This window comes from Rana temporaria, chromosome 2 (assembly GCF_905171775.1).
Source record: "Rana temporaria chromosome 2, aRanTem1.1, whole genome shotgun sequence".
Taxonomy (NCBI): domain Eukaryota; kingdom Metazoa; phylum Chordata; class Amphibia; order Anura; family Ranidae; genus Rana; species Rana temporaria.
In genome coordinates this window covers 127,061,213-127,087,550 of record NC_053490.1, presented here as the reverse complement: position 1 = coordinate 127,087,550, position 26,338 = coordinate 127,061,213, and the positions used below count along the sequence as shown (strand labels likewise).

The 26,338-nt window shown below is 41.3% G+C and overlaps 1 protein-coding gene across 1 annotated transcript in view; it reads left to right on the top strand.

Moving 5' to 3' along the window:
- The window catches only part of LRP1 (LDL receptor related protein 1), a 447,299-nt gene that overhangs the window by 93,975 nt on the left and 326,986 nt on the right, over positions 1 to 26,338 (top strand). Inside the window, exon 2 of the mRNA XM_040340947.1 lies at positions 6,588 to 6,710. Coding sequence (XP_040196881.1) covers positions 6,588 to 6,710 — 123 coding nt within the window. The remainder of the gene's footprint in view (positions 1 to 6,587; positions 6,711 to 26,338) is intronic.

Here is a 26,338-nt window from a genome sequence, read left to right as displayed (position 1 = left end):
CCATCGGTGCGACATATTAGTTCCACCTCATCAGTGCCGCCTCATTGGCGCACATCAGTGAAGGAGAAAAATTACTTATTTACAAAATTTACTGGCAGAAAGTAAGAAACTTTCAAAAGTGTCAATCTTTTATTTATTTTTTTATTTTTTTTATAGCAAAAAGTAAAAAAAAAAAAAAACAGGAGTGATTAAATGCCACCAAAAGAAAGCTCCATTTGTGTAAAAAAATTATAGCAATTTTTTTTTTTTGGGTACAGTGTTGCATGACCAAGCAGTTGTCATTCAAAGTGTGACAGTGCTGAAAGCTAAAATTGGCCTGGGCAGGAAGGGGGTAAAAGTGCCCAGTAGGCAAGTGGGTAATGCATTCCCTGCATTGAGGTAAACAAATATTTCAGTATGTGTATCTCCCCACCCCCCTGAGCCCCATGTGGATCCAGGTTTGTGCCCATTTGCAGAAGCGCTCTCTCCTTTCTGCGCTCTGAAAGGCTTTGCCGAGACTAGCAGGAGCCAATTTGATCTTGCTGCTATAAGTCAAATCCTGTGACGAGGGGTGGGGCCGAGTGTCTGTCCGTGTCTAAAGATGCAGGCAGCGCAGCTCAGGGACGAGACTGTAAGTGCGCCATAATAGGAATCATGGTGGCACCCTGAGAAAAGGAGGAGCCAGGAACGCGGATGGGGACCCCAGAAGAGACTACCATGGCACAAAGCCGAGACATGTTTGTTATATTAAAAAAAATATTGACTTTACAAACGCTTTAATTCTTCTGAAGAGTGCAGTTTTTCATGACTTATCACAATGACATTTGTTCATTGTTGACCTGCCCTACACAACTACAAATGGATCAATTTCTCCGTGTAAATAAACGGAAGCCAAACAACCTTTGAATTTCCGTATGTAAACATTGAGTGTGCTCTCTGGGTGAAAAGCTTTTTTTGAAAAACAGATTTCATAATTAAGTTGTATTGCCCATCATCTTGTGAAAAGAACTTCTAGGCAACAGCTAAACATGTAATTGAAATGTGTGTTTATTGTATCACCTGCCAAAGAATTTGTAGTTATCCTATACTTTACACACTGCACAACTAAAAAGATGTACTGCTTCCTGGGTCATCTCCTTGCTAATACGATAAAGGCGATAAGAATGGCCGATTGTCCAGGTGGAGACGTTGCACAGGAAGTTGAATTTCCTGAACTAGGAAGTATACTGTTTGTGTCACCTTCTTGGTTGCATAGTGTGGCAGATCTGTGCAAACTTGGCAGTATAGCATTACAAATACTTTGGTAGTGAAAGCAGTAAATATGTATATTTAGCAGATGAAAGATCTATTCATATAGTGAGTGCATGTCTGCCTGTGCAGACACCACATCTTTTCTGTGGTTTTCTTGAATTTGGAATGGATGCATCATACACTTTTACTTGATTTAAGTCCTGCTACCAGTATTTTGTGTTTTTGATAGCTGAATCAATTGTTAAAAGGTCTGTCCACCCAGGTAAGCTAAATCAGCCCTAGATCTTCAGTGCTTCAACAGTTAACTTTCCCAATATTAATTCTAAATCTTTAAGTGCTGGTTCACACTACCGCGACTTGGGAATCCGACTTGTGTCGCGCGACATGAGAAATTCAATTGAAATAAATGAGAGCCGTCTTAATGTACACTACTGAAGTCGCTCTAACTTCAGAAAAGGTTCCTGTACAACTTCAATCCGGCTTCTAGGCAACTTGTAGGCAAATTGTACCCATAGATTTCAATGGAAGTTGCCTCCAAAGTCGGATCACTGTCTTAACTGAAGCAACTTTACAGGAAGAATAAATGGTTTACTCAGGCAAACCCCTCCCTCCCACAGAGCTGATTATTCTGTGATTGGCCACTGGCAAAGTCGCTGTCTTGGTGGCAACGTTAAGTCGCGTTGTAAGTTGCTCCAAGTCATGCTGAAATCGCCTTGCAAAGTCGCACTGCAAGTCGGGTTGCCCCTGTGTGAATTGGCTCTAACTGTTTTGGATGTGTCAATCCACTATTGTTATAGCACACCTGCTGTTGCATTTTCCATACTAAAAATGTAATTAAAAATGGTAGATCCAAAAGGTAGAGTCTTTATGGCAAAGCAGGTGTGCAGGCCCAAAAACTCTGGTGAGAGAGTCTAAAACCCAAACTTTTTTTTTATTTTCGTTGTAGATTGAGTGGTGTGCAGCTAGAACCCTGTTAGTTTTTTTTATTGTTGTGTCCCCATTAGGGAGATTCACTCCCGATGCTGTCCTCGTGATCATTGTTACTGTAACGGGTAATGAGGAAAAACCTCAATTTTGATTTGCCACAGGAATGGAGAGAACACCTTCCAATGGGAACACTTGTTCTGGTGACAATTGCCTAAGGCCCCGTACACGCGAGAGGATCTATCCGCTGAAATGTAACCGCGGACCGGTTTCAGCGGATAGATCCCCTGGTGTGTACGATCCAGCGGATATTTTTCCGCTGATTTTTTTTCCCGGCGATGGATTTCCAGCGGATCAAAATTTCTTAACATGCTAAGAAATCGATCTGCTGGAATCCAGTCCAGCGGATTGATCCGATGGTCTGTACAGACTCACCGGATCAATCCGTCCGAATCCATCCCTCGCATGCGTCGTAATGATTCGACGCATGCGTGAAAGTCCTTATATTACAGCGTCGCGCACGTTGCCGCGTCATCATCGCGGCGACGGCGCGACATGTCACCGCGGGGATTTTGATCTCATGGTTAGTACAACCATGAGATCAAAATCCGCCAGAGGATTTATCCGCGGAAACGGACCTCCGGACCGTTTCCGCGGATCGATCCTCTCGTGTGTACTAGGCCTAAGAGGGCATTTCCCTCACTTTGGAGAGATTTTTTTTAATTTCAACTACTGTTGTGTCTAGAGATGGAAAAATGAAACATTTGATGGGGATTTTTACAATTTTTCCTGCATCCAAAATTAAACGTTTTGGTTTTAGTTATAATTATAAAGCCGAAATCCAGCCATACCTTTTTTTTTTTTTTTCACACTTGTAGCAAGTTTTCTCCCCTGTTAAAACGGATTACTCTAAATTGCCTAATAGCTTGCACCTTCAAAATAAAACCCTTTGAAACTGCATTAGCTATCTTGAGCAACCTTAATTTTCCGTCTTAGCAACTTGATTCAACATTCAATTCCCTCTCCTCCTGATTGCTTCCTTTGCCATCAATCATTTTGTGTTTTATGGGAGAACACATTCCCGGTTTCTCTTTAGAAGTTCAGCAGATTTCACGGCTAAAATCTGCAGCACACAATGGAAAGCAGGGAGGAGCATGTATGGCTAAAGGGATACCAGGGGTGTGTTCTGTCATTTAACACTTGATCTAAGACACGGTGCTGTAAAATTTACAGGAGTCTGCTGACTCTTCCCGTGGTACTTTAAACAAAGAACAGCAGACATTTTTTGAATTGTGTATTAATGGGAGTAAGGTAAAGTATTATATGCATACAATACGCTTTAACTGTAATATCAGTTTTGGGTATACCAACGCTTTAATAAGTGGCCAATTTTTGCTGAAACATTGTTCTTGGGCCATAGAAAATGTGTGAATTTCAAATAAAGCAGTTTAATATTATGCATCTCTCTGAATGGCTGAGTGATGGGTTTGTGGTAAGTGACTCTGTGAATGCTTGGAGTCTCTTGTTTCCTAACAGAGAATCATAGTGTCTGTGAGAGCGGCATGCTAATGTAAGACAAGGAACAAATACGCTTTAGTTTGAATTCAGGTCAATGTTCATTATGTTGGACTATCTCTTGCAGGGTAATGGACAAGCTGTGCTCATTTCCCATAAACTGTGTCAGTGACAGATCTGTGTTTTAATGAGTAAAAGTAGTAGGTCATTTGTAAGTGTATAAAAATGAAACTACAGCAAGTGCTGCACGATTGGTCAAGTGTAGACTCCTACCTCAAGGCCTATTACCTGCCGTTTTGGTAGTTTTAGATCCTGCATGTTGATTGCTGTCTATGGTACAGAAATGATTTCTACCTCCTTATCAGTACTGACTTATCTATTGGATAAATGTGATTATCCACCTTTTATAAACATTGTACTTGGCATCAGTGGTTTATAAGCACTCCTCGTATCCCTGTTGTGGTTGTACCCTGCTTCACTGGTTTATATGCAGTCATCACACCACTGTTGTCATTGTACCCTGCATCTATGGGTAAGAAAATAAGGGTCTTCAAAATGTACTCAAAGATGTTCAAAGCCCCATTCATACTTGCACATTACTGTAACTCAGGTTTACCACATGTTACCACAACACGTGGCACTCTGTATGGTGCACTCTGAGACTTTTTATTTAGTGCAACACTCCAAAACACAGTACAGTGTGTGCTGAGAGTTCCACACAGCAGCACTACAACATACATGCCATTGGTTGTGGTGCGCTACAATAATAAAAAAAAAAAAGCAGATTTATTTACATACAGGCCTGAAAACCAGTCTTGCATTGATAGCTAGCTTGAAGGCCAATTCACACAAGTGCATTGATCTCCATTTTGCGTAGCTGTAAAACTCAAATCAACGGAAGGAAATCGCAAAAAAAATTAATCTCGAACGTGTCCTATTCACGCCATAATGCTGCGCATGCATATCAACGGACATCAAAATGTATGTCAATGGACATCAAAATGTATGTTAACAGACAACCGTATTATAGCGTGACTAAAATGGATGGAAATGTACATACATTTTCCATTTATTTTAGCAGAAGTCAGTGTGAATTGGTCCTTGACGGGTACTATTAGATGGTAATCTCTAGAATTTTTGTACTTGTTCAGTATCAAAGCTTACCTGTGGGGTATATACCATATATATATATTTTTTCTTTTAGGCTACTGAGTGGGTCATGTCACACTTTCTAGCCTGTTGCTGGTGGGACCATGCATCTGCTTGTACTGCATTGCTTCTTCTTTGGCTATAATGCTAAAGACACTCTCTCTTACCAGCAAGGAAGGAGCAACAAAGTAACACCTCATTGGTTCAGCCAATTAGGAAGCCATAATGCAGAAACACATCGGTATTCTCTGCTCTTAGTGATCCTGTCCCTGGCAAGTTGCTTCCATTTTCTTTATCACTAGTCGGACATGGCTCTAAAACTATGCTATAATGTATTTTGTTGTCCTATCCAAATTATAACCTCTAAAGCCCTGTACACACGATCGGATATCTGATGGAATCTAATCCGATGGATTTTTTCGTCGGATATCCGATGAAGCTGACTTTCATCAGTCTTGCCTACACACCATCAGTCAAAAATCCGATCGTTTCCAAACGCGGTGACGTAAAACACTACGACGTGCTGAGAAAAATGAACTTCAATGCCTTCAATCATGCGTCGACTTGATTCTGAGCATGCATGGAGTTCCATACAGCCGATCGTATTTTTCTATAGTTTTTTTATCCATAGGAAAAATTTTAAACATGTTCTATTTTTTTTACACCGATATAAATAAAATAGATGGGTCCCACTCACGATCGGTTTGTCCAATGAAAACAGTTCATCGGTCGGCTTTCAGCAGACAAAACGATCGTTTGTACAGGGCTTAAGAGATCCTGAGTTGGGCATTATTTGAAAATCTTCATCGCCAACTCTTACTTTGTCACTATGTGCTGTTACGTATTTTTATTTGTCCGAGTATAAATGTTATCCCAGATTCATGCTGTATGGCCTCTGCAGAGTCTGTGCTGTCTTCTGCCTGAGCTCAGGGTTTATAATTGAAACTCACTCTTGGCTGATAGAGAAGGGCTGTCAATTAACAAAGCCTTATGCCGCGTACACACCATCACTTTATGTGATGAAAAAAAAGACGTTTTAAAAAACGTCAATTAAAATGACCGTGTGTGGGGGAAAACGTTGTTTTATGTCTTGTGAAAAACGGCCAAAAAAAATTGAAGCATGCTTACATTTTTTGTTTCGTTTTTTGTGTCAATTAAAATGATAGTGTGTGGGCAAAACAACGTTTTTAAACCCGCGCATGCTCAGAAGCAAGTTATGAAGCTAGCTTCAATGGAAAAGAGTGCTGAACGTAACCACGCTTTGCTAGAGCATTTTGAAAAAATGATGGTGTGTAGGCAACGTCGTTTTTGAAAATGAAGTTTCAAAAATGTCATTTTATTTCATGATTTGAAACGTCGTTTTTTTTTATCACATAAAGTGATGGTGTGTACGCGGCATTCGTTTCCTTTCATGTAATTGGTGCACTTTTACTTTTACAGAGTTTGAGTGTCTATAAGCATAGGGCTCCATTAGGAGAGCAGCCTCACACCGCTGTTCTGACAGGACTAAAATACAAATAATCAAAAATCAAGAAATCTCTGAAAGGCAGGTAACACTAACGTAACAATTTGCTATAAATGCCAGTTGGTGACTGGTATTCTTATTAAACAGGAAGAAAAAATGTGCAACAAGTACAATGTAACATATGGTAACCAATCAGGAATTCTGCTAAAATTAATTATGTATATCCATAGACTTGTTGTGCTCTTTTATTATAAAGCCTGAATGCACACCAATAGTAATGAATAATCTCTTTTTTGAATTTTAGCTGCAAAAACATGTAGCCCTAAACATTTTGCCTGCAAGGACCAGGTAACATGCATATCGAAAGGCTGGAGGTGTGATGGTGAAAAGGATTGTCCAGATGGTTCTGATGAAGCTCCTGAAATATGTAAGTCTATTTTTAAGCTCATCTTATTGAACATTATAAAAATATGTAGTGCAGAAAACAGTATGCAAATACATTAATCAAGTTATGGATTGATCAAAAAGAATTATATTGCATGCATGTGTTTTATTTATATATATATATATATATATATATATATATATATATATATATATATATATATATATATATATTGCAACACTGTACAAATCCAATACTATATCGGCGGTCAGAGGGCACAGTGGGGCTGCAATCCTACTGAAGTTCCTCACTTCACCTAATAAAGTCCAGACTGGTGTGGAGATGATAAAATCTTATCACAAAAAAACAATAATGGGCTCAAGCTCCATAGACTTTATGGGAAGTTGGATCCCACAAATATCTGGTTGTGAACCCATCACCCCACTTTTTGTGGTTGGTAGTACGCATAGAATTATCAGGCCTCTCCCTCCAGGGAAACCCCCCCTCCCAGAGACCTATTCTTACAAGGCTCCTAAATTGCAAAGATAAGGAATACTACTTCATTTAGTAAAAGAGAAAAAGGAGATGGCAATAAATGGGGCAAACAATCTCATATTTTCCTGAACTTCTTTGCTGAAGTCATAAGGCAAGGGACTGAGTTCAGTGATCTCAAGAAAATACTTCAGTGTTTAAAGCTTCTGTATGTAATTCTATTTCCAGCCAGACTGTGCATTACCGCTGGTGGAGAATCACATTTTTTCCATTCCCCTGGGAGGCCAATGACTGGTTTGACAGAAATGAGATTCATGCAAATTATTCCTTTACTCCTTTTCTTCTCCTGTAAAGGGTATACTAGAAGGAGACATCATTGTGTTCTGATACAGATGCATACCTAGGGCCAGATTCATAAAGACTTACGACGGGCGTATCAGTAGATATGCAGTCGTAAGTCCGAATCCGCGCCGTCGAAACTTTAAGCGTATGCTCAAACTGAGATATGCTTAAATGTTGCTAAGATACGGCCGGCGTAAGTCTCCTACGCCGTCGTATCTTAACTGCCTATTTACGCTGGCCGCTAAGGGCGTGTACGCTGATTTACGCCTAGAATATGTAAATCGGCAAGATACACCTATTCACGAACGTACGCTTGCCCGTCGCAGTAAAGATACGCCGTTTACGTAAGGCGTTTTCAGGCGTAAAGATAAACCACCAAAAACATGGCGCAGCCAATGTTGAGTATGGCTGTCGGAACCGCGTAATATTTTTCACGTTTTACGTCGTATGCGTAAGTCGTCCGTGAATGGGGCTGGGCGTAGGTTACGTTCACGTCGAAAGCATTGACTTTTTGTGACGTGATTTGGAGCATGCGCACTGGGATACGTTCACGGATGGCGCATGCGCCGTTTGTTAGAAACGTAATTTACGTGGGGTCACACTTAAGTTACATAAAACACGCCCACAGCTTCAACATTTGAATTAGGCGGGCTTTCGCCGGCCCTAATACGCTATCGTAACTTCGGCCGCAAAATCTTTCTGAATACTATACTCGCCTCTCAAAGTTACGGCGGCGTAGCGTATAGGAGATATACGCTACGCCCGCATAAAGGTATCTGAATCTAGCCCCTATTGTTTGGTATCTTTGGTAACATGCACCCAGAATACTGCTTTGCATTGACACGTAGAAACCTTTTTGGAGATTAAAATAATTAAAAGTTGTATTGCTCTTTTGGTGGTGGTGTTTTGGTTTTCAAATACTGTTTACCAAACTTGAATTTTCTGCTTTATTTCCCCAGAAACCAGATAAACCCTGTTCTTCTCCTTAACCGCTTCTGGACCACCCACTGTGCATTTACGTTGCTACTTTGACGTTATATACCGTTGTATATAGCTGCCATAACCCCGGTATTTTCTTAATCAGCGAGCGGTCTGCTTTAAAATAAATGTGGTCTCTGCAGTGAATTCGCCACAAGATCACTTTTATCGGTGGCAGGAGAGGAGCTCCTCCCGCCGCAACCCGGTAGTCTCTGCAGCTTACCGGATCCGTCGGTAGTGGCGGAGACGATCTGATCCATTCTCCTGATAGGTAAGAAGTGAAGTGAGGGAATGATGGCCCCCACTCGACTTTATGCTATTGGATGACAGGCACAACGTCAAATGTCACTTCCGCCCAACGGCCCTAAAAGGACAATTTCTTTTTTTTATTCTTTATAAGTGTAAATGTGAGATCTGAGATCTCTTTGACTCAGGACTCACATTAAACAGGTCCTGTCATGCTTTTTGTCTATTACAAGGGATGTTTACATTCCTTGTGATAGGAATAAAAGCGATCCAAATGTGTTTTTTATTTTTTTTAATGGGACAGTGTAAAAATAAAAAGTAAAAAAAAACGATGTTTTTCTTAAAGCGCCCTGTCCCTCGAATGCATACGCAAGTCACGCCCGCATATGTAAACAGTATACAGACCACACATGTGCGGTACCGCCATGACCACTATAGCAATAATTTTAGCAAAGGGCCTCCTCTGTAATTCAAAACTGGTAACTTGTAGAAATATTTAAACATTGCCTATGGAGATTTTAAAGTGTCAAGGTTTGTTGCCATTCCACGAACGGGTGCAATTTTGAAGCATGACACGTTGGGTGTAAATTTACTTGGTGGAACATTATCTTTCACAATATAAAAAAAAATGGGCTAACTTTACTGTTTTTCAGTTCAAAAAAGTGTATTTTTTCCCCCCCAAAAATTGTGTTTGCAAGACCACTGCGCAAATACGGTGTGACATAAAGCATTGCAATGACCGCCATTTTATTCTCTAGGGTGTCTGGATATAAATATATATATATATATATATATATATATATATATATATATATATATATATATATAATATATATATATAATTTGGGGGTTCCAAGTAATTTTCTAGCAAAAAAAATGTGTTTAACTTGAAAACACCAAATGTAAAAAGTAGGCTTGGTAGTTGTAAACCTTACACATAAATAGTGAACAAAGCACATCCCTCTATAGCAGTGTTTCTCAATTCCAGTCCTCAAGGCACACCAACAGGTCATGTTTTCAGGATTTTTCTCAGATCAAACAGCTGTGGTAATTACTAAGGCAGTGAAACTGATCAAATCACCTGTGCAAAATATCGGAAAGCCTGAAAACCTGACCTGTTGGTGCATCTTAAAGCGGGGGTTTACCCGTACATAAAACTTTTTCCCCCTAGATTCCTGCTCGTTTTGTCTAGGGGAATCGGCTAGTTGTTTTAAAATATGAGCATTACTTACCGTTTACGAGATGCATCTTCTCCGCCGCTTCCGGGTATGGGCTGCGGGACTGGGCGTTCCTATTTTGATTGACAGTCTTCCGAGAGGCTTCCGACGGTCGCATCCATCACGTCACGATTTTCCGAAAGAAGCCGAACGTCGGTGCGCAGGTGCAGTATAGAGCCGCTCCGACGTTCGGCTTCTTTCGGCTACTAGTGACCTGATGGATGCGACCGTCAAGAGGCCTCTCGGAAGACTGTCAATCAAGAAGGAACGCCCACTCCCGAAGACCCATACCCGGAAGCGACGGAGAAGATGCATCTCGAAAACGGGTAAGTACAGCTCATATTTTAAAACAACTAGCCGATTCCCCTAGACAAAACGAGCATCCATCTAAGTGGATTTTTTGAAAAAAAATTCTTATGTGTGAACTCCCGCTTTAAGGACTAGAATTGAGAAACGCTGCTCTATAGTGTGTAATTGCCTGGATCCAAAGCACCAAGTGTGTTTCTTCTGATACCTCTGCTATCTGCAGAAACTCTAAGCCAAAACCTCACTTTCCCCGGAGATGCCTGCCCCCCTCTAGTACACAGCAGATGATTTATAGATTCAGCCCAGTGTTTTCCTCTATGAACTTGTTAGAGGGGTATGTCCCTTCCCTCAAATCGGCTATTATACTTCACTGAGCTCTGTGCCCTAGCTCTGCAGTATGTGTGAGTTCAGATCTGTGTAATTTAGAAGGCTATATATAAGTAATAGCTGCAGATAAACAGGTACAACTTATGTAGGACTTGAAGAAATAATTACGGATGGCTGCACTTCCAAAAATCTTTTTATTGAAGCTATATATGATAAGTGGTTGACAGATGGAGCAGGGGACAAAGGGAGAGACGCGTTTTGCGCAAATGTTAGCGCTTAGTCATTACGCGACTACCTCTTTGTCCTCTGCTCCATCTGTCAATCACTTGTCATATGAAGCTTTGATAAAAGGATTTTTGGAAGTGCAGCCGTTTCTTCATGTTACACAGCATGCGAGCTGAGCTAGCACATGACTAGTGTATGTGGGGATTAAACAGAGACTCGCACACCTGAAGAAGCTTTTCTTGTTCTATGTAGGACTTTGTTTCATCTCTATGACCTGAAGCTAGTCAATTTACCGAGTATGTAAGGGTTTACAAAACTTTTTGGGCCAGAAGCTGCATGGTTTTGCATGTGCAGTGACATGCATATGCATGAATTTGTGGTGCATTTTTCCTAAGCTTGCATTTCCTTTTGAGATCACTTCTGTCTTCTCTCTTCTTTGGACTTTTATGCGCACTGAGTACACCCCTCACATTTTTGTAAATATTTTATTATATCTTTTCATGTGACAACACTTTGCTACAATGTAAAGTAGTGAGTGTACAGCTTGTATAACAGTGTAGATGTCCCCTCTAAATTACTCAACACACAGCCATTAAGGTCTAAATCGCTGACAACAAAAGTGTGTACACCCCTAAGTGAAAATTTCCAAATTGGGCCCAAAGTTTCAATATTTGTGGCCATCATAATTTTTTTCCAGCACTGCCTTAACCCTCTTAGGCATGGAGTTCACCAGAGCTTCACAGGTTGCCACTGGAGTCCTCTTCCACTCCTCCATGATGACATCATGGAGCTGGTGGATGTTAGAGACCTTGGGCTCTTCCACCTTCCATTTTGAGGATGCCTCAAAGATGCTCAATAGGGTTTAGGTCGGGAGACATGCTTGGCCAGTCCATCACCTTTACCCTCAGCTTCTTTAGCAAGGCAGTGGTTGTCTTGGCGGTGTGTTTGGGGTTAGTATCATTTTGGAATACTGCCCTGCGGAGGATCATGCTCTGCTTCAGTATGTCACAGTACATGTTGGCATTCATGGTTCCCTCAATGAACTGTAGCTCCCCAGTGCCGGCAGCACTCATGCAGCCCCAGACCATGACACTTCCACCACTATGCTTGACTGTAAGCAAGCCATACTTGTCTTTGTACATCTCACATGGGTTCCGCCACACATGCACCATCTGAACCAAATATAGTTACATAGTTACATAGTCAGGTTGAAAAAAGACATAAGTCCATCCAGTTCAACCATAAATTTTTTAATAAATAAAATAAAAATCCGAGAGGCGATCGGATTTTCCCATGATCCACTTTATCTATAAATGTTGGTACCCAGTTATATTATGTAAATTTAGGAAAGTATCCAGACCTTTCTTAAAGCAATCTACTGAGCTGGCCATAGCCACCTTCGGATGGAGTCTGTTCCACATTTTCACAGCTCTTACTGTGAAGAAACCTTTCCATATTAGGAGATTAAATCTTTTTTCCTCTAGACCTAAAGAGTGCCCCCTTATCTTTTGTGTTGACCGTAAAGTGAATAACTAAACACCAAGTTCACTATATGGACCCTTATATATTTGTACATGTTGATCATATCCCCCCTTATTCTCCTCAAGAGAGAATACATTCAGTTCCTCTAATCTTTCCTCGTAGCTGAGCTCCTCCATGCCTCTTATCAATTTGTTTGCCCTTCTCTGTACTTTCTCTAGTTCCCTGATATCCTTTTAGAGAACTGGGGCCCAAAACTGAACTGCATATTCCAGATGAGGTCTTGCTAATGATTTGTGCAGGGACAAAATTCTCTCTCTCCCCCAGATCCTTTTCCACTATGGATTCCCCCAGTTGTACTCCTACTAGTATGTATGATGCATGCATATTCTTAGCCCCCCAAGTGCATAATATACTTTTATCAACATGTCACCCAATTAGACAGTGCATTGAGGTTGGCTTGTAAATTGGAGACATCCTGTAATGACGTTATTCCACTGCATAGCTTGGTGTCATCTGCAAAGACAGAAATGTTACTTTTGATCTCAGACCCAATATCATTTATAAAGATATTAAAAAGTAAGGGTCCCAACACTGAACCTTGGGGTACACCACTGACAACCTTAGACCATTCAAAGTAAGCCTCATTAACCACTACTCTCTGTAAATGTATAGAAAACTGGCTAAAAGACAGAATTCAAACTGATATTTCCAATCCTGTAGACTTTACCTTACACATAAGTTTATCTTGGGTTTATCAGACCACATGACATGCTTCCAGTAATCCATGTCCTTAGCCTGCTTGTCTTCAGCAAATGGTTTGTGGGCTTTCTTGTGCAAAATCTTTAGAAGAGGCTTCCTTCTGGGACGACAGCCATGCAGACCAATTTGATGCAGTGCACATTGTATGGTCCCAAAGACAACCTCTGGATATGACGCTGAGCATGTGCTCTCAACTTCTTTGGTCGACCATTGCAAGGCCTGTTCTGAGTGGAACTTGTCCTGTTAAACTGCTGTATGGTCTTGGCCACCGTGCTGCAGCTCTGTTTTAGGGTCTTAACAATCTTATAGCCTAGGCCAGTGATGGCGAATGCTTGGAACGCGTGCCGCTCCCGGCACGGCAAGCTGTTTCGGTGGGCACGCCGTGAAATGAAAGCACACAGTGAAAATCGAATTGTTCACACCGCACTGCAAACTACATACCCCATAGTTCTGTCGGCTAGCGGTGACGTACCTGAGTGGGAGTGTCAAAGAATAAGCACCGGGGGTGACGTACGCACGCCAATCCAATCATAGAAGCACAGCCCATCCACACTGCACCCACAAATCAGCGGCCAGCTGCCAAAATGATCCAAACTACGCTTCTACACTACCACTGCCTCTCAGCCAATCACTATTGCTGTAACCCGCCCTCCTCCTGCAGCCCGCCACATTTGACAAGAAGAAAGATGCAGGCAAAGATGAAAGCGTGGCTGTGCTGTATTGAGGCGGGCGGGAGTGTGCTCTGCTCGGCTCTGTTCCCTGCACTTACCATGATCTGGAGAGCCTGCTTCTCCTCTGTCAGGACCGGAGCTGCTGTGACTCTGACAAGGAGTGATGGCCCCCTCCCTCCTCCAGTCAGCAGCACGAGCAGAGAGATCAAAGACAGGCAGGACTGAGAGGTTTGCAGAAGGGGACTGAATGGCAGGTAATCATTGTGCATTAACCCTTCCTTGTGCATTAACCCTTCCTTGTGGAGGAACCCTTCCTTGTGCAGTAACCTAATGTAATATTTAGCAACCTCTAGTAACCGAATGGTGCTGGGCAGTAATGTATGGTAACCGATAGCAACCAAAAGGTGGGGAGTAATGTATAGTAACCGATAGCAACTGAAAGCATAATTTACAGAACCCGGCTTGGGGTGCACACCATGACCGCATGCTGCTTTCCCAAAACTAGCCCGCCCAGCGTCTATAAGGGAAAAAATAATTGGGGGAGGGGGGTAAAATGTTTTTTGACTTAATATCTACCTTAAATCACTGTGCTTTGTATGTGTCGGGTAGGTCAGTGTATGTCACACAGTGTATTCTGAGCACAATGCATTCCTGAACCCTGCATTCTGAACCAATTTGGCTGAAACGTACATTTTTGGTCCTTTGGGGTTAAATAAGAGGAATGATCCTCTGTACAGAGACGCTGGCAGGTTTAATTCTGTGTTGGCACTTTGAAAGAAATAAGTTGGTTTTGCGTCGCGATTTGGGCACTCGGGCCCAAAAAGGTTCGCCATCACTGGCCTAGGCCATCTTTATGTAGAGCAACAATTCATTTTTTCAGATGCTCAGAGAGTTCTTTGCCATGAGGTGCCATGTTGAACTTCCAGTGACCAGTAAGAGTGAGAGCGATAACACCAAATTTAACACACCTGCTCCTCATTCAAACCTGAGACCTTGTAACACTAACGAGTCACATGGCACTGGGGAGGGAAAATGGCTAATTGGGCCCAGTTTTGACATTTTCAATGTAATTCAATGTAATTTCTTCAATGTGTCACATGAAGAGATATAATAAAATATTTTCAAAAATGTGAGGGGTGTACTCCCTTTTTGTGAGATACTGTATATTCGTGCATTTCTGTGCATTTGCAGTGCTGAAAAACGCAGCTTGCTGTACTTTTTTACACTGCAATAGTATAAACTACTGCCATAAAATAACCTGAATTTTGGACAGTCTATGCCAGGGGTGCCGCACCAGTGGCCCACGACCTCCTGCTCTGGGATGGAATAGAATACGGTTATTAAATATCAGTTTATTACTGAAATCACAGTTTGTATATATGGGCATATCTTTTCTGCAGTGGTTACTGGACTGCTTTCAAACTGACCCACAGATGCAGAGCAGTTTACCTGCGGGTTACCTGCACTGAGCCATAGACTTCTGTTAATAACTGTGAGGTTGGTGTGCTTTCTGAACGTGCACCAAACCTGCAGAATACAATATAAGTCTATTGCAAAGTGCAGGAAAGCCAAGGGTACACTGCATTGCACCCGCAGAGCGGGTAAACCGCAGCACATCAAAAAACAAAAAAAAAGACAATAGTGGGTTGTGTCCGTATCCACTCTGCATATGCAGAGCCGACACAGACCTGCCATCCACCCCTCCGCTCATTGTGGCCCGAGACCGGTTACCAAGTTGCTTAAGTGGCCCTCGTGCTTCAAAAGGTTTGGCACCCCTGGTCTATGCAGTTGGAGTGCAGTCAAAAATGCATCCTACTTCATCTGGTGTAAATAGACCCTAAAGCACATATTCTGTTTGTTTGACATGTCTTTCTAAAGGCCTACTATGGGCCGTGTAATATCGGACCTGTCGTCTACCTGCTCTGCTCTGATCAGCAGGGGATCAGCTCATAGATCCTGTGTTGATTGGAATGGAAGGTGCCCATGTGAAATGGCCTCTACTTTCACTTTTGATGGTACCTAGAACAAATAGAATGAATCTCCCTAATGGGGGAACAGACAGCAATAATAGGAGTTCTAATCCCTCTCCACGCTAGCCAAATAAAAAAATTGCCTTTAGTTTTACTTTTAATGAGCAATTTGACAAGGGAGGTTGTTTTATCAAGAAGAATACATCGAAAACAAATTAACATTTACATAATTACCCTTTTGCATACTATATATGTTTGGAATACAGAGCACCACACATTACCATCTTGAAGTAATAACTAATTTGGTTGCTCTTAGTATAAGCCCAAAATATGTCCCCTTTAATTCTGTCACACTTTTTAATGCCTTTATCTGGGTGTTTTGCAAAGCCAACTGGGGAGTCTCACAATCATTCCTAATTTACCACTTAACAAATTCCTCCAATGTACTATGAAATTTCCTGGCATCTGGGCATTTCCACCACATGAGAAAGGTCTAACCACAGAAACACAAGGGAGAAATATTGGATTTGAACTTATGGCCTATAGGAGTGAAGTACCATCTTGTAAGAACTTTATATGAGGTGTCTTTGACTTGAGAACATCTGTATCCTGATTTGGTTCTCATAAATCTTTTTTTCCGGGCTCCAAGTCAATTTGATTAACATTGGGCTGCTATTGAATATTTAATTTCTTAACTGTTAGACCAGTACTTATGGGTGCTGGGCTCAAGTGGGTGTGTTGAGCTGAATTGCTTAAATCCCACAAGGGCTCAATGAGGTGTTTCTTACATTTTACTCTCCATAGTGTTAAAATGTTGCTTTTACTGTCTGATGGCTGTGATGTTTTATTTTTTCCGGTGCTCTCTCCATAGAGCTATTCTGTATATCCAGTGAACAAATGTGTATGAAACTTTTCAGTCATCACCATTACGACTGTAGGGGAAAGGAAGTAAAAAATAGTCCTTGCAAAGTGCAGTAACCCTCCAAGTCGTCATTGACCAATGATATTTCGGTTTACCGTGATCATATTAATAAAAATATAAATATAATTTTTTTACTTCTTCAGAAATTGGACAGTGGCCCACTTAGTAAAATGTCGAAATGTCTCTATGAATATTGTTTTGCCAGCTAAAGGGTGTGTCATTTTGCACAGCCAGTCTTCTGCCAGATTCTGGCACCCCACTTAATCAGAAGAACCAGGTCCTTATTTGTAAACTGCACTACATTTAATGCCTTTATATAGCCAATTTATTGATTTTGTAAGTGTTGGATACAGAACCTTTTTTGTTATTTTTGCTACCCTTTGATAATACAGAAAACCACAAGCAGGGACACTGACAATTAAAATCAGAGAAATCTTAATGGCTAATAAAAGACAACAAGCTTGTGGCTGCAATAGAAATACACTTTATTCATGTGCAAAAGAAAAAAAAAAGCCTGTCAGCGAAAAGCGTTGAAGAGACGGTTGGGAGAAGAAATCCTGCTTCCGATGTGAAGATATAACTTACAAGTATACGTAACTGCAGGAGCTTCCTATACCTTACCTTTATGGCCAAATTCCAAGACACCATTGTGACAGGCAATGCTCTGGCAATTTCTGAGATGGTCAAAGGTTGCCTCCTGCACATTTCTATTGGTCACTATCGCCCATAAGTGCTGAGTGTATGTGCAGGAACATCTAGAACAGGGGTACCCAACTGGTGGCCCGTGGAGACCTCTGATGTAGACCGCAACCTCCTGCTCTGGGATGGCAGGTTGGCAAACCCAAATTGCGGGTTGCCAACCTGTCATCCTAGAGCATCAGTGTTTTGGATGGAGCCAGCGGCAGGGGAAGCAAGTAACTGTGGAGGGAGCAGAGCCGCATAAGCCGATGCTTCCTCTATAGCACCAGCTCCTGTTCCACGGCAAAGTAATATCAAATGCACTCAGCCTGGGACAGCAACATTTTCTACAGCCAGGGATTCCTGCAGATGCACAAAGAGAAGGATTGTCAGTTTATGAAAATCACACCAATAGGCATAATATCAGCGTTTTTCAGAGTTTGGGCATATATGACCAGTAGTTTTGCAGTGATTATTGAGGCTGCTTTCACACTGATCTGCAAGTGCAACACAATGCACCTGTGGCTTCCCCGTGGGTTACCTGCACTGAACCACAGACTTCTATTATATCCTGCGGGGTTGGTGCACTTCCTGAAACTGAAATTGCAGCACAACATGAAAGCAGCCTTATAGGGCTCATTTTATATTTGCAGTTTGGGCTGCAGTAAGAACCCATAGTTCATTGATGCCTGTGAACAGTAGACAAATCAATTAAGTGGCCCTCGACCAAAAGACTCCTGTTCAATTAAAACCGGAGCCTCTGCAGAGATGTGTGAACCAGCTCTATTGTGAGTCGGTCAGTCTCCTGCTATGCGAATTGCATTGTTTCCTGGTCCTGTAAATATTTTTAAGGAGTGGCTCTAAACATTGCCCATTTTTCCAAGTCTGGATGCAGCTTTGCAATAGCCTGATGTCCCATTTGTATGCTTTTTGTATGCAAAAATATATTTTGGATTATTACATATTTGAAATTAATGGTCTTTATGTAGATTTGATACATTTTGAAATGGTAATGCTAATTATGTTGATCTTGCAGAAATTCCTCTCTACAACATAAACATTTAGGGCTTTGGAATATTTTGCAGAAAGTCAACTATGGGACATAAAGGACTGTGATTTGTTTAATGAAACGTAATAAGCCTAAACGTGTATAGGGTCATTCATTATTAATATCCCCTTCTACTCCTGTCCTGACAAAAAGTCCATCATTAAGATGTTCTGTTGGTGGCTGTACCCACCGTACAAACATTCAGAGCCCAGTCTTCACAGGCTCCATCTGACAGTGTCTTATTCATGTTGGTGCAAGTAATCAAGGGGCCATAGCCCATGACCGGGAATTGAGCACAAAGCCGCTGTGTGCTACGTGTAGGCAGGCATGCAGACTGAGAACTGCTTGTTATGTCAAAAATAAATACACGAGACAACAAACAAACACATCAGCTTCGTGTACAGTGATGGTAAAAACATAGCTCGCTTCTTGGTGGGAGAAGTGAAACATCTATAGCTAACACTGCAGCTTATGTCTAGCTGCTTTCTTGTGAAATAAAAACATTTAAAAAATTTGTTCCGGTTTTTTTTTTCCTTTCTTTTTCTTCATTTTTTTTCTTCATTTTATTTTTTTATTTTTATTTAAACAGCCTAAGTGTGCTCAAGGTTTCGACACAGTTTATTGGAAAATATAGTCCTTATCAACAGAAATAGTGCAGTTTATTCCAAGGATAGGAAGAGCTTCCATAATTTTGTGCACTGAGACAAAATAACTTTTTCTATTTACTTGCCTCTTCCCCAGTTACGTGATGCACATGCACCCGGCCATTCAATTCATGTAAAAGAAACCATGATTCATCATACCAGGCCACCTTCTTTCATTGCTCTGTGGTCCAGTTCTGGTGCTGACTTGCCCATTGTAGGTACTTTTGGATGTGGACATGGGGGAGCTTGGGCAATCTGACAAGTCTGCAGCTATGCAGCCCCATACACAACAAATTTAGGATGCCTAGTTTTTTTACCCTGCTTTCAGCACATCAATGTCCAATGGGAGCTTTTCAACGGATATTCCGACCATGTGTATGCCCCATCTGCCTTTTTTCTTCAGAATTTCCAACGGACTTAGATAGAAAGCAGGTTCTCTCTTTTTCCGTCGGAAATTCCGACAGAATTTTGCCCGGTCAAAAGTCTGACCGCGTGTACGCGGCATTACTAAACCCACAACCGTAAAATCGGTCTGTATAGGCAGTAAAGCATGTTTTTTATACTCTGTGGAGCCTAAGGGGTTAATCCTCTGCATTTGTATTTGTATTCTGTCTTTCTGATCCTGCTTTTCTTCCACTGATTCCAGTCCATTTCCTGATAGAACACTGCATTTTAGAGGACAAGTTGCACATGCTGAGTTTGGTGTGTTTTGCTAGAGAGTTATTTTATTTTTCTTGGGAGAGTGCATGTGATCAGCACAGGGCCAATCGGCACTGTCTAGACAGAAGGTCAGGGTCCTGCAGCCTCATAGGTCAATCAGGGGAAAATGAAAACTCCTCCTACATTCTTTAACCTGACACTGATAGAAGTCACAAGACTGCTATGTGACCGTGTGACCTCCCTGGCTAAAGTCAGAGGGAGATCTGCGGATGACGAAGGGACGCAAACTGACCATGGTGGTGCAATGTGCTGTTTATTCTGCTTTAAGGAAACAGGATCTCTATTTTTATTTTTTTTTAGTTAACAAACACTGTCTAATGATAGTACAGTATTCATACAAGGCAGAAACTATTACATCTAGAAGTGCTTTTCTATTTTGGAGATGGTACCCTTGATTAAATTGTATTCTTACTCTCTCAAACATGTGCATTTTATATCAAATGCACTTCACTGGTGGTCTGTGGATTAGCATGATGTATGATTTAGTCTTCAATGTTGAATGCAACATCTGATTGTTCTTAAAGATTTTTTTAATGAGAGGGTACATTGTGGTCACTCATATTAGGAAGTCACGCATGAGCTATAATTGGCCTTGCTTCACTACATTAAAGTTGGGGTGGGGGTGTGTTTTTTTTTTTAAGTAACTAGGGGGTTGTGTGATATAGAAGTATACTGTAAGATGCTTGAGGACAGTAAGACAGTGAACAGCAGGTAAGAATTACATTTAGTGGACTTGGGTCCCTTTCACACGAGTTGTGTCCAGTCCAATCAACAGTGTTTCCGTGAACTGATCCCCTGCTAAATCGGAGCAGAATGGAATGAATGTCATTTTTGTTACATCAGAGTCCTCCAGTTTTTTTTCTGTAGGTCTTTGGAACCATATTCATTTTCATGCGTCCATTTTCATTAGATTACCTCTGCTCCTCGACATTCAGTCCCATAAATAATGGAAAAGAATGCAGACCTTTTACATTCTTACTTTTTTTTCATCTGGACATACTTTGGGGTAAATGAATGTGTTAAAAACTGAAAGCATTTTGTCCAGAATCCATTCTGGATCTCGGGTTCATCATGCTAATGGCTCCATCCTCCAGCATGCATTAACAATCTGTAGAGCATCTGTGGTCACTGTCAGTAAGGGCCCTTTCACACGTACGGACAGTATGTCCATATTTCATCCATGCGGTTTTGGATGAAATACGGACATACATGTATCCCTATAGGATAACAGGTAGCAGCGGATGAACATCCGCTGACACCCGATCTCATCGGTCCCCGCTATGGTCCGATTCTGCAGATGGAGGAAAATCCTTTTTTTCCATCCGTCTGCAGAGCAGATTGGGTGAACACGGACAGACGGTCCGTGTTCATCCGATCCCCCCCCATAGGAGAGAGCGGAGATCTGACAGGGCGGTCCCTGCACAGTGTGTGTGTGTGTGTGTGCAGGGACCGCCCTGTCATCTGGCGGCTCAGCGCGCATCAACGAAACGATCCCCGCTGAGCAAGCGGATAAGCAAGGTACAGATCCTCACGGGATCCGTACGTGGAAAAGGGCCCTAAAGGAGATGCTGTTCAGAGTTTTCTTAATAATAGTTGTGTGTTTAGGCTCCTATCCCTCCACCCCTGATTCTACCACCAAGCTTGTCAAGTTCCCATGTTTTATTTATTTTTCTAAATTTTTTATATATATATATATTCTTGTATTTACACACCCTAACTTTAAGAGGGAAGTTTCAGGAAAACAAAACTTTCCACCACCCCTACGTATAACACGCAGACACAGTTTACCCTCTATTTTCAGGATAAAAAAGTGAGTGTTATATGCCAATAAAGTATATAATATATGTGTGTGTATATGTATATATATATATATATATATATATATATATATATATATATAGATGGAAAAATCTCCAAAAGGCATCAAATTACAGATTAGACATTCTTATAATATTTAAAAAAAAAAATAGATTTTATTTCCATCATTTTACACTTTCAAAATTACAGAAAACAAAAAAATGGCATCTGCAAAAGTTTGGGCATCCTGCAGAATTTATAGCATGCACTGCCCCCTTTGCAAAGCTGAGACCTGCCAGTGTCATGGATTGTTCTCAATCATCGTCTGGGAAGACCAGGTCATGTCAATCTCAAAGGTTTTAAATGCCCAGACTCTTCTGACCTTGCCCCAACAATCATCACCATGGGTTCGTCTAAGCAGTTGTCTAGAAAACTAAAACTGAAAATAGTTGATGCTCACAAAGCTGGAGAAGGCTATAAGAAGATAGCAAAGCGTTTTCAGGTGTCAATATCCTCTGTTCGGAATGTAATTAAGAAATGGCAGTCATCAGGAACAGTGGAAGTTAAAGCAAGATCTGGAAGACCAAGAAAAATATCAGACAGAACAGCTCGCAGGATTGTGAGAAAAGCAATTCAAAACCCATGTTTGACTGCACGATCCCTCCAGAAAGATCTGGCAGACACTGGAGTTGTGGTACACTATTCCACTATAAAGAGATACTTGTACAAATATGGTCTTCATGGAAGCGTCATCAGAAGAAGGTGGATCAATCATGCTTTGGGGTTGTATTGCAGCCAGTGGCACAGGGAACATTTCACGAGTAGAAGGAAAAATGCATTCAATAAAATGTCAGCAAATTTTGGATGGTAACTTGATGCCATCTGTGAAAAAGCTGAAGTTAAAGAGGATGGCTTCTACAAATGGATAATGATCCTAAACACACCTCAAAATCCACGGGGGATTACATGAAGCGGCGTAAACTGAAGGTTTTGCCATGGCCTTCACAATCTCCTGACCTCAACATAATTGAAAATCTATGGATAGACCTTAAAAGAGCAGTGCGTGACAGACAGCCCAGAAATCTCAAAGAACTGCAAGACTTTTGTAAGGAAGAATGGGCAAAGATACCTCAAACAAGAATTGAAAGACTCTTGGCTGGCTACAAAAAGCGTTTACAAGCTGTGATACTTGCCAAAGGGGGCAGTACAAGATTAACTCTGCAGGGTGCCCAAACTTTTGCAGACGCCATTTTTTTGTTTTCTGTAATTTTGAAAGTGTAAATGATGGAAATAAAATCTAACTTTTTTTGACATATTATAAGAATGTCTAATCTGTAACTGGATGCCTTTTGGGGAAATATTCCATCTTTCCCTGGCTTCATTATGCACATTAATACAAATTTTTTACCTGGGGTGCCCAAACTTTCGATCCCCACTGTATATGTGTGTGTGTGTATGTATGTATGTATGTGTGCGCATATATATATATATATATATATATATATATATATATATATATATATATATATATATATATATATATATATATATATCTCTTTATTTAGAAATTTCCAGTTCAGATAATGGATGGTATGAAGATCAGTTTTTTTATAGGGAAGTTTCAAGCATACTTATAAAACATTATAAAAATGTTAAACAAGACCTCATTGAAAGCTGCTGACCTGTTTGACCAATGCAGTTTCAAAACCATATCCAGAATTGGGCTGTGAGAGCTACAATACTTGGCCATAAATAAAGAGGAAAGCAAATCTGCTGAATGTTCTATACTGAGCTGCTTCTATTTTGTCATGTGACTCAGGAACATGTTGAAGCATGCCAGAGCCATAGGTTTCCATAAATGAAAGCTGCTTGAGGTAAACAAGAATAACGTGCCTAATCCAATTTAAATGAACAAATCTATATTCCTCATGATTTAACACATTGTATATGCTTGGAATTCATAAGCTTTGGACGCATTTAAACTTTTTAGGACAAAGGTCAATTTGCAAGTTTTTTTGTAACATTCTAAACATTGTGTTTACACTTGGCATTAAGGTCACAAATCTGAAAGATTGAGCACTCAGCTGACGCTTGAAGGCTAATCTCACGTTCAGAAAGTGTGTCCTACATCACATGAAGGACTTAGACAACAGAGGGTTGTTGTACTGTAGAGCGAACAAGCAGCAGTAAGAAGCACATTGTCTAACTGATCTCTACAGCTGTGTAAGATATCCGTGAAATGGCATTATAGCATACAGGAACCAAACTGACCATGACAGTGCACAAGTCAGAGCAGAAAGAAGACAAGAACTGATATTTTTTTCTAAAGAATCCTGTAGAGAGAATATTTGGCCAATGTAAAACACTAGGATTGAATACAGTGCATGCAGCATACTCCCTGCAAAAGATATACAGAATTCAGGAGCCAGTCAGTTTGGTTTGTAAGTTAGCAGGCATTTGTAAAGGACCAGAGAACAGTTGTCACACGGAGGAAAAGCTCAGAAAAGTTAACTGTTACTATTATTATAGTATGGCATTTATGTTTTCAATTTTAGAAAGATGGCATTTGGCTTGGCTGAATCAAGAACTTGGTCCAGACAAGCATTATAATCAAGCCGGATCCAGTCGCAAAGCAAAAGAAAATCTTGTCTTGGGTGGTGCCTTCCTTTCACATGCATGAAGTTCTTAACTCACTATAGTACAGTGTTTAGCTGGACGCCAGTGTCACCCCTCTGGCAGGTGTCACACCAGGTGGCCGCACCCCCATAGTAACGCCACTGGACTCTACTTAATTTAAAGGAAGTCCAGCCAAAGCTGGGCTTCTCCTATGGATCACAGGAGTGCAATTCATTTTAAACTCCTGTGACCCGTTTTCCGCTCTCTGCTGACATCACAGAAATCAGTCCAGGCACCACAATGGAAGTCTGGATCCACCAGGTGCCTGGACTGACACCCGTCTCAGCCTCTCAGCGAGCTGCTGAAAGACTGAGACGGCCGCTCCCCGCCACTCCACAGCTCAGCGCTCCAATGAGCGAGGAGGAGCAGAGTGTAGAGCTACTGATTGACAGTCAGCAGCTCTCTGCTCGGGGAGCTGTGAGAACAGAGCAATCGGCGATGTTCGATCTCTTGGCTCTCAGTGTAGAGGTGTCAGTGGACAGATGCCGCATCCACCTAGGCAAGTATGATAATGGGGAAAAAAATCTGCGCTGGCAGGACGTTAGAAAAAGTCCTGCAAGCAGCATCTTTTGAAGCAGTTTAGAAACGGTGAATACACCGCTCCTCCACTGCCCCTGCCCATGTAAATGAATGGGCAGCGCTTTGACAGCAGTGCTTTGCGGGTGCATTTAAACCCTTTCTTTGGCCTCTAGCAGAGGATAAAAGTCTATCTTTTTCCAAATCAATATACAGCTGTCACATGACCCAGATCTTTTCCAGCCTGTCTGCAGGGAAACAATGACAGGAGGAGCTTCCAGTCCTCTGCTGCTGGTCACATGTTAAAAAAAAAAAAAAAAAGCCTTTTGGAATACAGAGTAAAAATAAATCAATACCAATAAAACTGTTTTAAATGGGCATACAAATATATATTTAAAATCAAATCTTTATTATTTTGTGGAAATAACATGGTGTGGGTAGATTTTGCAAGTCACAGGCTGTGTCACACCCCTCCAGCCTGTGTCTTAGAATAAGAGGGTGGTGAAGCTTCAAACAATCTACGTGTAATATCCCACCCCATTGTGTTTAGCTGGTTAGTGGGCGTGGAGGAGGAGGGAGGGAGTGATCTGCCATTTACCACTATGTATACGCCCACTCTATAGTCACATGAGCTGCTCATGATGGGAAATGCTCATCAGAGTTGCCACCATAGCTGGAAAATCCTTAGCTGAATTGGGGACATGAACAGAAGGGAGAGAGAGAGCAGCAGGACAACCAGTTTTTTTGCAGAATACAGAAAACAAATCTCATAGTTACCAAATGCATATGAACAGTAGGGATGAGCTCCGGCGTGTTTGTACAGTGCACGTGCCGAGCCCGCCAGGAAGTCTGCACGGCGCTGCGCTAACCACAGGCAGTGAGACATTTCCTGATCCCTGCAGCCGAGCATCGAGAAATGTCTCCCTGCCTGTGATTAGCGCAGCGCCGTGCAGACTTCCTGACGGGCTCTGCACGTGCACTGTGCGAACACGCCAGAGCTCATCACTAATGAACACCATTTTTTGTCAATTTTTTATGATGTAGGTTTAGTGACAAAGCTGAATGCCAAAAAAGCACACTAGTTAAAGCAGTTAATGGGTTAATTAGAAAATAAATGAAAATACATTTTTATTCACAACTGATTTTGACTTTGTATCAGTCTATCTAGTACAGCGGTTAAAGGGTCACTAAAGGAATTTTTTTTTTTAGCTAAATAGCTTCCTTTACCTTACTGCAGTACTGGTTTCATGTCCTCATTGTTCGTTTTTGCTTTGAAGTAGCTGTAATTCTGCTGTGATCTCCACACTTCCTGGTTGCCTGTTTCCTTATAACCATCATACTGGGAGATTTTCACGGTGGTCTAAGCTGTCATTACTGTGTGTCTAAAACTCCTCAGAACCAATCGGATTCATTTTAAAAAACAAAACACTGCCCTGGATTTGTTTGTTTTTGTTCTGTGAGTCTTCCCGACTCACCTCTCACCCGGAACTTCATGTATGTACCTTAAAAACAAAAGTGAAACTAGAGGCACATTATATGATAGATTAAATTCAATTTTTATTCATTTTTAAAAGGAATCAGTTAACTTTTATGTCTCTATACCCAATAAACAGTCATTTCAGCAAAAAATTTTTTTCCTTTAGTGACCCTTTAA